Raw genomic sequence first — 13240 nt, 5'->3', positions numbered from 1 at the left:
TGCACTACCCGAAGTGTGTTTCCTGAATGTTTTACCAAATTTTACAAAATTATGTTCTGTACTGTAAATTGATGAATTTATGGGAGTTTAACATTAATAAATTTTGTTTTCTTTTGATGACATCCTTTTTTTTTTCTTTTAAGTTAGCAAAAGCAATATACTTTGTTGTGTTTCTTTTTCCCGGATGTCAAGAAGTTTAAGAGTAAATGCATTGCTTATTTACCACTGTGCTCTCCAAAACCAAATTCTTGGTTAAAAAGTTCTTCCTACTTTCTTTACATGGCTTATTAGGACTTTCATTTATTTTTTTAAAATCTGTTCAATATTTGCTTCATGTCAAAATGCCTTGACTTTGCATAATTAGATCTTGCTCCTATATAAGACTCCTAACTTTTCCCATTGGAATAAATGTAGAGAACTATATAAACAGCGCCTCTTTGACCATATCGGGACAAGTGGTAAGAGGGGAAGCTACAATCTGACTCAGGAAGTCTGAGCATCCTGATTTTAAAATTATATGACTGCCTGGGTTTGGAGAAGAGGGGACAAGGAAGAGCGATTCTTAAAGTCAATTTAAAAAAAAGAAAAAGCAGCAGAATAAACTAGAGTAGGTCATCCACTGCTCATGGGATTCACACAGCATATGAATACACTGCGTCAGCACCGGGGCAAAACGCAGCTTCCTGTGCCATCAGTTAGGGACGCAGCCTAACATGTAAGCAGTTTGAGAACGAGGACCTCCTGGGTCACTTCTTGCTTCTCTGGCAGGCTGGTTTTCAGGTCACTTAACCTGCCTTCCCAAGTATGGAAGCAAGGGGGTGGTGGGAGACAGGGGCAGGAGGTGACTTAAAACAGCTCATCTGTTTAGGAGCTGGGGGTGGGGGGAACTTAATCATAAGCTTGCACTTTCTTCAGATGATTAAACAATGAGTGTTTATGAAATCAAGAAAAATGTGTTTTCACCCCCAGAAGTTTCCTTTTCAAAGACGTCTCTGTGCATTCTGGCTAATTTAAAAAGGGCCCCATAGGGTGCTTATTTTTTTTTTTTACACATATATGGCCAAAGTAGTTCCTGTTTTGGTTTTAATGTGTTCCTTCTTTTTAGTGAGATGAAAGAGAACTTTCTTTACAAAAGACCTGTCTGCTGATCATGTTTGTTCGAATGAGCCTAAATAAAGCTTCTGTTAAGAGTTTAACTGTTCGGCTAAATCCTCTGGGCTAAATTATCTGGCGGATTTTTGTCCTTAGTTGGACTATGTAAGTGCAGTGCTCTTATTACCCTCTTTCTAACTTGAAATTCCTGCCTGCCCCAGGACTTCTCTGAAGTGAATGTCTTGAGGAAGGAGCTCTTTCTCTCAGTCCAGTTGACGTACTTTTTTTGCATAAAGATACAAGCGCTCTTGACTCATGGTCCCTACCAGGTCCAGGTTGCAAGGATGCTTTGTTTCTGCAAGGTAGAAAGCTATGAAAAGAACCATTCCTTGAGGGCTCTAAGGGTGTATCTCTGACTAGTTTTACAGTTTGAAATTGACTCATGCAATAACCAGTGCGGCCAGACATTAACAGCATGGAGACCAACCTTTGCGTCGGAAGGTCAACAGCCCAGTCAAAACTCAAAATTGGGGGGCGCCTGGGTGGCTCAGTGGGTTAAAGCCTCTGCCTTCGGCTCAGGTCATGGTCCCAGGGTCCTGGGATCGAGCCCCGCATCGGGCTGTCTGCTCCACGGAGAGCCTGCTTCCTCCTCTCTCCCTTTCTACCTGCCTTTCTGCCTACTTGTGATCTCTGTCTGTTAAATAAATAAATAAAATCTTTAAAAAAAAAAAAAAAAAAAACTCAAAATTGGTTTCCAGAAGACGGAAATGTTTTCCTACAGCGCACTGGATGAAAAGATTTAAAGAAAAGGCCTGTACTACAAAATATGCAAATATGGAACGCTTTCAACACAAGCACTAATGCCAATAAAGGAGCCTTGGCTTTCATATTCAATTAATTCAACCAAATCAAACTGCAAATATCATCTAAGCGGTAGATTGCTTCCTCTTCATTTAGGGAAAAACAAGTATTTACTAAACAAATGGATAAGAACACAAGATAATGAGAAGCCTCTTGGGTTATCTCCTTCAGAAAATAAATGCAATTTGACATGCAAATCTTAAACTTTTTTTTTTTTTTTAATCCCCCCAGAGGACTTTCTCTTCTTGGCTAGAATATTCTTTTTAGGAATTTGGATCAGTCTAACTTGCTATGCCCCATAGATGAATACGTTCTAAGTTCCTTTTTCCAAGGGGAAGTGCAGGCTGAAGTACATCCAAACCCATGATAGTTTTCACCACCGTGCTGGGCATCTCGATGTAGGACCTCTATATTTATTTGTTTATTACACTTCCTTTTGCTGTTTGAATATTCCTTGGTTTTAGTTGACTATCTTGTGTCAAATGACTTCTGTGACATCACTTCGTACACATGAATGCTAATCTACTTTGAGATTTTTAAATTCAAGGTCAAGTTACTGCTTTTCTTAGAAGTGAAAATAAAACCATAAACTATGCCAACTTTTGGTTAGATGATTATTTTACCAAGCTTCTGGAGTATTATCTTCTCTCTTGAGAGTAACATGTGGACATCATTATCTGTTCTGGCTTGCCTAATGTCTCAGAATCTGGGAAGAATGCATTTTACCCAGACTATAGAACTTCAGGGAAGCATGCAACGATTCACTTAAAACTTAGTTGATACTTAAAGGCCACTTTTACCTATTAGCTGGGTATCTTGACGTTTTTTTTTTAAGACACAAGTTTTCTAACTTGAGATAGTATATGCCTGGATAAAAATTTCATTGGTTGTAAGCTATAGAATTTTGCCACGACTTTTTAAGTTTTTTGTTTTTTTTTTTAAGATTTTATCTATTTATTTGACAGAGAGAAAGAGATCACAAGTAGGCAGAGAGAGAAGGGGAAGCAGGCTCCCTGCTGAGCAGAGAGCCCATTACGGGGCTCAATGCCAGGATCCTGAGATCATGACCTGAGCCGGAGGCAGAGGCTTAACCTACTGAGTCACCCAAGTGCCCCAAGTTTATTTCTTTAAGTAATCTCTACACCCAAAGTGGGGCTCGACCTCACGACCCCAAGATTGTCACTACTTTTTAAAAGCAGTCTTTCTGAAACATTAGGATCTAGATAGCTGGGCCCTACCCCTGGAGTTTTTGATTTAGTGGGCCTGGAGCCAAAAGTTTACATTTCTGTCAACTTCCTGGGGCGATGCTGGGTTGATAATGGGGTGGGAACCATGAGACATCTCAAACCTCTGTCCTGTTAGTTCAAGGGGAAGGAGAGCCCTGTGTTCCATATTCAGAAGGTTAAAAAATACTATAGGCTGGGATGCAAACTTGTTAAGAAATTTGTAATGATTCTTTAAAATTCACAATTTTCTGAACTTGATTCTTATCATCTGTCTCTTTCCCTGTGACCACTGTTCAGCCTTAACACTGAAAAAGGTCTTTGGCAGCTGGGAAGATTCAGATAAACATCTAAGAAGACTGAACCCTGGTGGAGATAGAGTATATGGTGGTAACTTTACAAAGAGCAAAGTAAATGGAATCAGAGGGTTCTGTAAAAAGGAAGGAAACAAGGTCATGGAGGGAGGCCTGGCTTTGAGAAGTGGCCCTGGCGCTTAACAATACAAAGTTCAAGGAGAATTCCTGGAAGGCCAGTGATCAAGTTCCAGTGCCCCGCTGAGACGGACACAAAACCCGCCCTTCTAGCCGCCCTCCTGCTCCTTCCACCTGATGCCTAGCGGGCTCCCCTCAGTTGCTGGGGAAGGGGGACAGTGGGGCTGACTCCTCCCTGGTTCCTCCTGCCGGTTTAGGCCAAAGGAGAAGTGAGGTGCTTTGACAGTCTGACATAGAAGGCATTCTTGGGGCTTTCTCTTAACGGCCCCTGGGGATGACTTTCATTCCAGTGAAATTATTTTATTTGGCAGATGAATATTTTAATATGTCCTTTGGTTCACTTTTTCAGGGAACCTTTTAATGAATGTCGTTCTATTTTCCTGGTATGTCAGCCATGAGAGGTCTCCTCAGAGGCCTCGAGTTTTGTTTGTTTTTGCTTCCTACTGTCCCTACTCATCTCAAAATGGTCTTGTAAACTTCATAGGGCTTTCTTTCTCACAGTCCCATTCCGAAAAGATAGTATTGGGAGGATGCCTCCCAGTCCTGGAGTCTGTGACTTCAGAGTTCAAATCTGGTTGCAAGACTCTGGGTAAATTACTTATTTTCTTGAGGACTGGAATCTCACATGGTTCACTCCCAAGGATACCTCCCTGGTGGCGTTTCTTGGAGAATGACAGAGGAATGTGTCTGCCGCACTTGGCCTAGTGCGTGCTGCCCAATGATACATGACAATTGCTCGTGCTGCTGACGGGCAACATTTTAATCCCCATTCCTCCAACCTGAATTGCTTTAACAAGAAACAGGTTAGCCCCAAATCTGCATGTGTCACCTTCTGATTTCTAGGCCTGTTGTGTTTTCTGAACCCCAGTAGATCTCAATCCAGTACAAATGTCTTCGTTTGTACACCTGGATTCATATCTAAGCAAAGCAAGGCAGCGGGCCCCGTGGGGAGGCTGCTGAAAGTGATCTCCCTCCTGGGGGCAACCAGAAAAAGAATAAATGAAAGATAGAGGTCTCTGTTGAAGTGATAAGACCACGTGTAAGCTAAATTATTTAAAGATTTAAGTAAGAGCTAGAGACAAAAATAGAAGTCACTTCCACATTACCTCTTTCCAATCCATCATCCTCAGGGCTTTCCAAAAAATAAATCTGATCCTATCACTTCCCTGTCAAAAATGTCTCCCCTCTGAACATCTTCTGCTCCCAACACCACCAAGTTTTTTTTTTCAAAAATACTTATATTGGCTTAAGAATTTAAAATACTCCAAGTTCAGACCCCTCCTTTTCTTCTTTTTAAAGAGAACTAACTGTGGGCCAATTTCACTGATTTAGCAGAGAGCATTTGCTTTTGGGGCTTCCTTGTCTCCTTCTGTACCCAAACACACACACAAATAAATGCCTTGTCTCTATTTGTTGTTGACACTGTAGAGAACTCTCCCACTCCCCACTGTGCTTTTTGGCTAAGCTGTTAGTTTTTGAAAGCAAGCACCGGGGACACGTAATGCTCTATCTGGAAGTAAGTTCAGGACAAATACAATTAGAGTGAATGCAACTCACTGCCTGGCCACAGTGAAGCCAACTCCAGCTCAGCCTGGAAGTCTATGGGTCTAAAGATGCCTTCAGGAGAGGGAAGGTCCAGATGGAGAACAAGACCTTGGCTAGGTGGGATTACTATATACAGGGGTACGGTGGGCAAAGGCCTTGCAGACAAACTTGTAAACTGCAATACAGCCATTAAAAAAAATTCTGGGACTTTCCCAGCAGTAATCCAGGAATCCTGGATGTCATGATTAAATTGAGAGACTAGAGCATAGGAAGAAACCTTCCTGAACAACTTCTGGATAGAAGCATGAGAGAGTGGTACATACGCAAATGACACCATGGTTGACCAGACAGAAAAATACTAAAACGTGCCTATGCAGCATAAGGGGAAACAGCAAAAAACCCTGAAATGCTGGCAGTGTGGGTATTACCACAATATTCCTGAGCAACATATTTAAATTAATTCGGCCTCCGTTTCATTTTCTCTGGAAATGCGGTCTATCCCAAAACAATGTTTACTTACAAAAGCAATCTCCGCAATAATCTAGCACAGCAGCCAGGGTAAAGAGTGCCATGGAGTGAAGTTACTTATCTTGTCCTCTCAAATATTGACTGTCCGATATTAAGCCACAGAAACTCTATTATTTTCTGTCTGATAAATTGAAAATCATGGTTTTAATTTGACTCATTTGTAGTTTGATATGTCTATTTAACATCATTCAAGAGCATTTGCTATGTGTTGGGCATTAGGCCTTGGGGGTACAATAGTGAATTACATAAGATGCCTGCCCTCAAAGAATTTACAGACTAGGGGCACCTGGGTGGCTCTGTCCTTAAGCGGCTGCCTTCAGCTCAGGTCATGATCCCAGGATCCTAGCTAGGATCAAGCCCGGCATGGGGCTTTTTGCAGGGCTGGAAGCCTGCTTCTCCCTCTTCCACTCCCCCTGCTGGTGTTCCCTCTCTCCTTGCCTCTCTGTCAAAGAAATCAATAAAATCTTAAAAAAGAAAAAAAAAAATACAAACTAGAAAGAGAGACTTGTAACATAGTAAATCTAGTGTGTTTGCTGAGTCCCAGAGCCAGGGGAAGGGAAAGCAGAATGCCATAGACATTTACTCAAGTTAGAGTCACAAAATTTTCTTGGAGGATGAGCAAAAATTAGCTAGGGAAAGGGGAGAGGGAGAAGGTATCTCAGACAGAAGCACTAGCATATAAAATGAATAGCATAATAGCTTACTTTAGTGGTATCATCTTTATGGATTAATAGTTTAGATGAGTTCCCAGATGCAGGCCACGATGATATTCAAAAAGTGTCATTTGGTGACTTGAAATTTATTCAATTAGAAAGACCACACTTTGTTCTAATACGGCTACCTTTCCTACTTTGGGGATGTTAAAATGTTAACCTTTTCCCAAAATGATAGTGATAGCAGATGGTAATGTGATTTAAAATTAAAAAAAAAAAAATCTTTGGCAAAATGGAACATTTCAACCCTGTGTTCATCCTTAAATTTTACCAGTCTATGAAATAAAGAAAGAAGTCCATTCCCCTACCCTATGTAAATGATTTTTCCCCCCTCTCTCTCTTTCTCTTTTTGGTTAAAAACAATAACAACAACAACAGAATAAAGTGTACAGATTTGTTAGTCCAGAGCAATTTATTCTGGTAACAGTTGCATTGAGGGATGGGACTAGAAATCCCCAGCCCTTTGAAATTCGAGTTAGTCGTCCAATAGTTACCCCTATAGAAAGTACTTTCTAAACATCTAAGCACTCTTTTCAAGAACCTGGCATTTGTGCTTTTACTTGCAAACTTATTTTGAAACCCAGCTCCATTTTCTGGATTTGCTTTGATAGAAATTTGTTTGTCTGTTTTGAGTGCTTTGATTTTTAATTTTTCTTGGTTTGGGAAATAAATTTGATATCATCAAACTGCCTGATGATGATATAAGCCAGCTAATATATACATTTGGCTGCTTCCTTAGTGCCAAAGAGAGTGCTAAGTAGTCTCTATGGTTATTCCACTTAGTCCTCACCACAACCTTTAAGTTTCTGAAGAAAATAGAATGCAGAGGCGCAAGGAACTTGCCTCGTGCATACAGCCAAGAGTGTTGGGTTTGTCAAGACAGCTGACCCTTCAAAAACCTAGTTTCGAACTGTGTGGGTCTATTTTTACGAGGACTTTTTGATATGCTATACTATGTTATAAATGTATTTTCTCTTACGATTTTAATAACATTTACTTTTCTCAGCATTACTTTATTGTAAGAATACAGCGCATAATACGTATAACATACAAAATACGTGTGAATTGACTTTATGTTATTGGTAAGGCTTCTGGTCCGCAGAAGGGGATGAGGAGTTAAGTGTTACGGGGAGCCCCAAGTAATACATGGATTTGACTGTTTGTGGTTCCTTGCCCCTAATCCCTGCATTTTTAAAGGGTCAACTGTATTTGAGACTGCCCTACAGTTTAACCTAACAGCAAAATGAGAAAGTGCTTTTATAATTCAAAAGCTGTGGAGAAGCACCAGCTTGTTTTTCAGATGGGAAGAGCCTGACTAAACCTCTGGAAAAATACTACTGAACATATGTATGTCCAGAACTGAAAACTGTTAGTAATTAACATTGTGCCCTATCTAAAGCTTGCATTTAGGACCAATGTTTATTTCCAGCTCTCTCCCTGAGTTCTCCCTAGATACCCTACAAAGAAGAGTAAGTTCTTAAATCCATTAGTCACTTAAAATAATGATTTAAGGAGGGAAACATACATATACGATAAAAAAAACTGTGTGCATGTGAGTTTAACTTTCTGGTAACCCTATTCAACTGATTTTAAAAAGCTTTCAGAAGGGGTCCAGCCCCTGCCTGGGAAGGCAGTTAAAAGTGGAGAGAACACACCCTTGGGAGACAAGTCTGAGTTCAAATGCTAGAATTTTGTTAACTTCATAAATTGTTTTGTAGAGGAGTCAAATAGAGCTCAGGATTATTAGGAGCCCAAGTTGGAGACCAGGCTTGGAGCAGAAAAACCTTCATTTGATTTATCATCTAATGCTCAAATGACTGATAAGGTGAAAGAAAAGAGAAGAGCCAGAGATTAAGGGTGGGTGGAGTTAGGGATATCAGAAGATCTTGTGCTAGGTCTCCGCTGATTTTCAGAATTTACTTCTGTTTCCCTGTCTCCCTTTTGAGTAGTAAAAGAGGTTTGAAGTCCTCAGTGAATTACCATGACGTTTATTTTAAGCACAGTTCTTTCTGAAAAGTCCTAAGAGGAAACAAATGTGCCTTATTTACAATTATTTTTGAGGTACTCAACCAAAAAAATTAAGATGTTCACAAAACTCAATGCTTTTAACAATACCATCTTAAAAGTATTTAACTTAGTTCACATGTAACTAGTTATTGTGTATGAATGAAAAACAATCTGCAAGTTCGTTCAAACCCAATTTTGCATATTTCATTTAAACAATAAAACGTTTTCTTCCTCTGCTTTATAACGTCCTACTTTTGCTTCATTTCTATACTTTTTGGTGCAGTATTTTTAAAACACACACACACACACACACACACACACACACACACACCTCAAAGTGGTGTGTTTTGCAATACTGATGACCAACTAAACTCAGGGTATTTATTTCCATCTGGTAGAGTTCAACTTCTGCCTCTCCACTATCTTTTTTTTTTTTTTTTTTTTCCCCTCCTCCTTAATGGAGTTAGGGTTAACCCACTCTTGGGCTTAATCGTTTTAGCAGGCTCAAGCCATAATACGATTGTGTTTTGGTCTTTTTTTTTTTTTTCTAGTTTTGCAAGTAAGGTTTCCAGTAAACTCAAATGTCTACGACTAATACTTTCACAAGCTTCAACTCTAATCTTTATTTTCTTGTTTTTATAATGAGCAGCAGAACTCTAAGGGCCCGACAGTTACCCGGACTATAAAAAAAGAATCTCTGGTTAGGGTTTAAACGGTGTAAAATGCATTAAACAACTTTCCCCCTCTAATAAAGCTTAAACTTCACGGAATCCGCGTGACTACATTTATCTTCAATAGCAGGCTTTCCTATCAGCACTAAGTTGGATTCTCTAAGTTCTCCACTCCTCTCGTTTGCCTCCAGAAGCTACTGAAGCAGCAACCACAAAAGGCTTACTAGCCTCTTCTTTATTTTGCAGTTAAACTTTTACAAAGACATCCCCCACTCCTTCCCGAAGGTGGAGCAGGAAGGGCTCCGTGGAGTTGGCAGCGCCTCTGCTAGGAGACCTCGGCTCCCTGGGCTCTGCAGAAAGACCCGCAAAGGTCCCCTTGCTCCACTTCCTCCGCACCTTCCGCACGGGGACCCGAACCGCCCTGTTCCGCACATGCCTCCAGCTTGGGGATCCAGCCTCTCAGACCGGAGCGGGAACGGGATACAAGGGATACAAACACCCAGCGCGCGAGTGGACCGGCGTCGCGGACCTGCAGCCGAATCCGCGCGCGCGGACAGCCTGAGCAGGGCGGCTTTTATCTGCCCAGCACCGAGCCTCCCCGCCCGCGAGCCCAGGCAGCGCACTTTCGCAGAGGATGCCCTGGCGCTGGGCCCGGAGTTGCTGAAGCGGGAAGGAGGGGCTAGAGCTGGGGGCGGGGCTCTCACACGCGCACCCCCGCTCGGCTCGATCCCCTGGCCACAGCCCGCCGGTCTCCGGCCGCCGCTCTGGAGTTTATTTGTTTACAAGCGGATTACGTCAGCTCCTCCCTCTCCTCCCTGACTCCGCATCCGCCCCCTGCTCTCTTTTCCCGCCCCCTCCGGCTCCGAACCTGGTGCGTCACAATGGTGCGATCTGCGGATTGGCTGGAGTCAGCCGTCATACTCCAGCTACGCCACTTCCTTTCCGCGGCGCTATAAAAGCTACTGCACGGCGCCAGTATCTCTTCGCCCCTCCGAGCTGGAAATGCAACTGTTGGGAGCTTCGGAGGCTGGGGAGCTGGACGCGGAGGCGGCTGGGGAAGTCCGAGCGATGTGACCAGGCCGCCGTCGCTCGTCTCTTCCTCTCGCCTGCCGCCTCCTGTCGTGAAAATAACTTTTTTACTATAAAGGAGAAAAAAAGTAGCTGTCCGCCCCTCCCGCCCTCTTTTCCTCTCAGCCCTCTCACCTGCGAGGGAGCCCGGGGTGGCCGCTCCGCCGTCGGGGCCGCGCCGCCGAGCCCCGGCCGCCCCGGGCCGCCCCCGCCCGCCGCCCCCATGCATCCCTTCTACACCCGGGCTGCCACCATGATAGGCGAGATCGCCGCAGCCGTGTCCTTCATCTCCAAGTTCCTCCGCACCAAGGGGCTCACGAGCGAACGACAGCTGCAGACCTTCAGCCAGAGCCTCCAGGAGCTGCTGGCAGGTGAGCCGGCCGCGGCGGGAGGGCGAGGGGCGCCGGGCGGACACGGACCGTACACTCCGGGCGGGAGGCGGGTCGAGCCGTCGGGCCACGGGAGCCGCGTCTCTGCCCCCGGCGGGCAGCGCTCGGGTCCCGCCGCGGGACCGGGGCTGGCGCGCCAGGCGGCCGCTAACGGCGGGTCCTGGCGAGGGTTTGGGGGCTGGGCCGAGGGCGCCCCCTCCCCCCACGGCTGGCCCACGGAGGGGAGAAGGAAACAGGCGCACAACAAAGGAAACTACGGCCACTGAGGCGGGAGCTGCGGTCCTCGGACCGTCCGCGGTTTTGGGGACAAAGGAGCTGTGGGGCCGGGGTTGGTTCGACGCCCCCTCCCCCAACCCCCTCCAGCCGTTGTGGGCTCGGCGGCCGGGCCCGGGGGTGGGAAACCGCGCCGCTGCCCCGGGGCCAGCCCGGAACGGACGTGCCGTCTCCCCGCGCCTCCTACCTCTGACCATTAATCATCGGATTTGTCACCGGTTCAGTTACAGCCCAGCCCAGAGCGTGGTTTAGGGTTGCTTGTTTTTCTTCCCTTTGGGGATAACAGTCCGGTGGCGCTTCTCCTCCAGAGCCATAAACCCCATTGTGTGCGGCTGGGCTGGGGTGGGGTGGAGAAAAGTAAACAGGTTCCCGCCTGGCCGCCGGTGCCATCCGGCTGCCCGGCCAGCCGAGGCCGCGCGCCGGATACTGTTCTGGCGGCTTGACCGGTTGGTTCCCGGAGATTGTTTTGTCCCATGCTACTGTGTTATTTCTAAAGCCCTGCCCGCTCTCTCCGCAGCCCCGCACACGCACAGCAGCGAGAGCAATGCTGGGCATTTTTTAAAAGTTGGTAGTTTAAATTTCTCACTTCTCAAAGGAGCCAGCGGAAGAAAGAAGCTACAGCGGGCTCTAACAGTAACGATCTACAGCGTTGTTTCTCTGTTCTGTTCTTTTCTTTCTTCCCTATAGAACATTATAAACATCACTGGTTCCCAGAAAAGCCGTGCAAGGGATCAGGTTACCGTTGTATTCGCATCAACCATAAAATGGATCCTCTGATTGGACAGGCAGCACAGCGGATTGGACTGAGCAGTCAGGAGCTGTTCAGGCTTCTCCCAAGTGAACTCACACTCTGGGTTGACCCCTACGAAGTGTCCTACAGAATTGGAGAGGATGGCTCCATCTGCGTGCTGTACGAAGCCTCACCAGCAGGAGGTAGCACTCAAAACAGCAGCAACGTGCAAATGGTAGACAGCAGAATCAGCTGTAAGGAGGAACTTCTCTTGGGCAGAACAAGCCCTTCCAAAAACTACAATATGATGACTGTATCAGGTTAAGATATAGTCTATGGATGGATCATCTTATAATGGATGGATAAATTTGATTTTTGCTTTGGGTGGGCTCCTCTTGGGGATGGATTATGGAATTTAAACCATGTCACAGCTGTGAAGATCTGGCACAAGATAGAGTGGTAAAAAAAAAAAAAAATTTTTTTAAAGTGACAGTGCCATAGTTTGGACAGTACCTTTCAATGATTTAATAGCCTGTGAGTCCAAGTAAACGATCGCTTTATTTGCTAGGGAGTGAAGTCCTAGGGTGGTTTCAGTTTCTCCCAGATGTTACACCTAAATTTTTTCCATCAACCCTTTTAAGGCAAATCTGTATTTCAAAGAACCTTTCTCTGCAGTAGATCTTGCAGAGGAAATTTGCACTATTACACTTGAAAATTGTTAACTTTTTTGGCAGCTCAATAGAAAAGCTCAACATTTTAAATGTGGTAGTACTGGAAATTTTGACAAGACTTTTACCTAGCACTTAAATATGTATAAATGTACATAAGACAAACCTAGTAAGCATGACCTGGGGAAATGGTCAGACCTTGTATTGTGTTTTTGGCCTTGAGAGTAGCAAGTGACCAGAATCTGCCATGGCAACAGGCTTTAAAAAAGACCCTTAAAAAGACACTGTCTCAACTGTGGTGATAGCACCAGCCAGCTCTCTGTACATTTGCTAGCTTGTAGTTTTCTAAGACTGAGTAAACTTCTTATTTTTAGAAAGTGGAGGTCTGGTTTGTAACTTTCCTTGTACTTAATTGGGTAAAAGTCTTTTCCACAAACCACCATCTATTTTGTGAACTTTGTTAGTCATCTTTTATTTGGTAAATTATGAACTGGTGTAAATTTGTACAGTTCATGTATATTGATTGTGGCAAAGTTGTACAGATTTCTATATTTTGGATGAGAAATTTTTCTTCTCTCTATAATAAATTGTTTCTTATCTTGGCATTTTAACCAATCTCTTGTCATGATTATAGAGGTTCAGCTATAAAAGATACGTTTCTCAGAAGACTTAGGTCAAATAAGCTATATGAATGTCAGTTGCACATTGGTCATGCTGAAAAACATTTGATAGGAGTGAAGATGATCTGTGTATACATATTTAGGTGTTAGAGGAAACACAGGGTAACTTTTTTTTTTAAATCTATAAAGTCAAAACATGGACACATTCCCAGGCTAATCTCGTGAAATGAGGATGAGAGACAAAGGTAGCCTCTACCAGACAAAGTGATACTCAAAAGGATTGCGTGTCATTGCTTCCCTGTTGAAGTGAAGATCTAAATGTTCCATTCTGCCCACCTTTGAGAAACAATTATTTTGCCCC

General features: G+C 44.0%; 1 protein-coding gene across 1 annotated transcript; it reads left to right on the top strand.

Annotated features, from left to right (window-relative positions):
• The first annotated feature begins 10102 nt into the window (after positions 1 to 10102).
• On the top strand, positions 10103 to 12870 carry BTG1 (BTG anti-proliferation factor 1). The gene is made up of 2 exons (XM_059186506.1): positions 10103 to 10570; positions 11549 to 12870. Exons 1-2 carry the CDS (start codon positions 10423 to 10425, stop codon positions 11914 to 11916), a joined length of 516 nt encoding a protein of 171 aa, XP_059042489.1. The 5' UTR covers positions 10103 to 10422; the 3' UTR covers positions 11917 to 12870.
• The last annotated feature ends 370 nt before the right edge of the window (positions 12871 to 13240 follow it).

The sequence above is a fragment of the Mustela lutreola genome, chromosome 8, assembly GCF_030435805.1.
Source record: "Mustela lutreola isolate mMusLut2 chromosome 8, mMusLut2.pri, whole genome shotgun sequence".
Classification (NCBI taxonomy): domain Eukaryota; kingdom Metazoa; phylum Chordata; class Mammalia; order Carnivora; family Mustelidae; genus Mustela; species Mustela lutreola.
The sequence above is the reverse complement of the archived record's forward strand: the minus strand, read 5'-3'. Positions and strand labels throughout refer to the sequence as shown.

Bases quoted from the DNA above. Each gene is read 5' to 3' on its own strand.
- BTG1 (XM_059186506.1), top strand. From the start codon at position 10,423: ATGCATCCCTTCTACACCCGGGCTGCCACCATGATAGGCGAGATCGCC. The intron at 10,571-11,548 runs GTGAGCCGGCCG...TCTTCCCTATAG, and splicing joins CCTCCAGGAGCTGCTGGCAG to AACATTATAAACATCACTGG.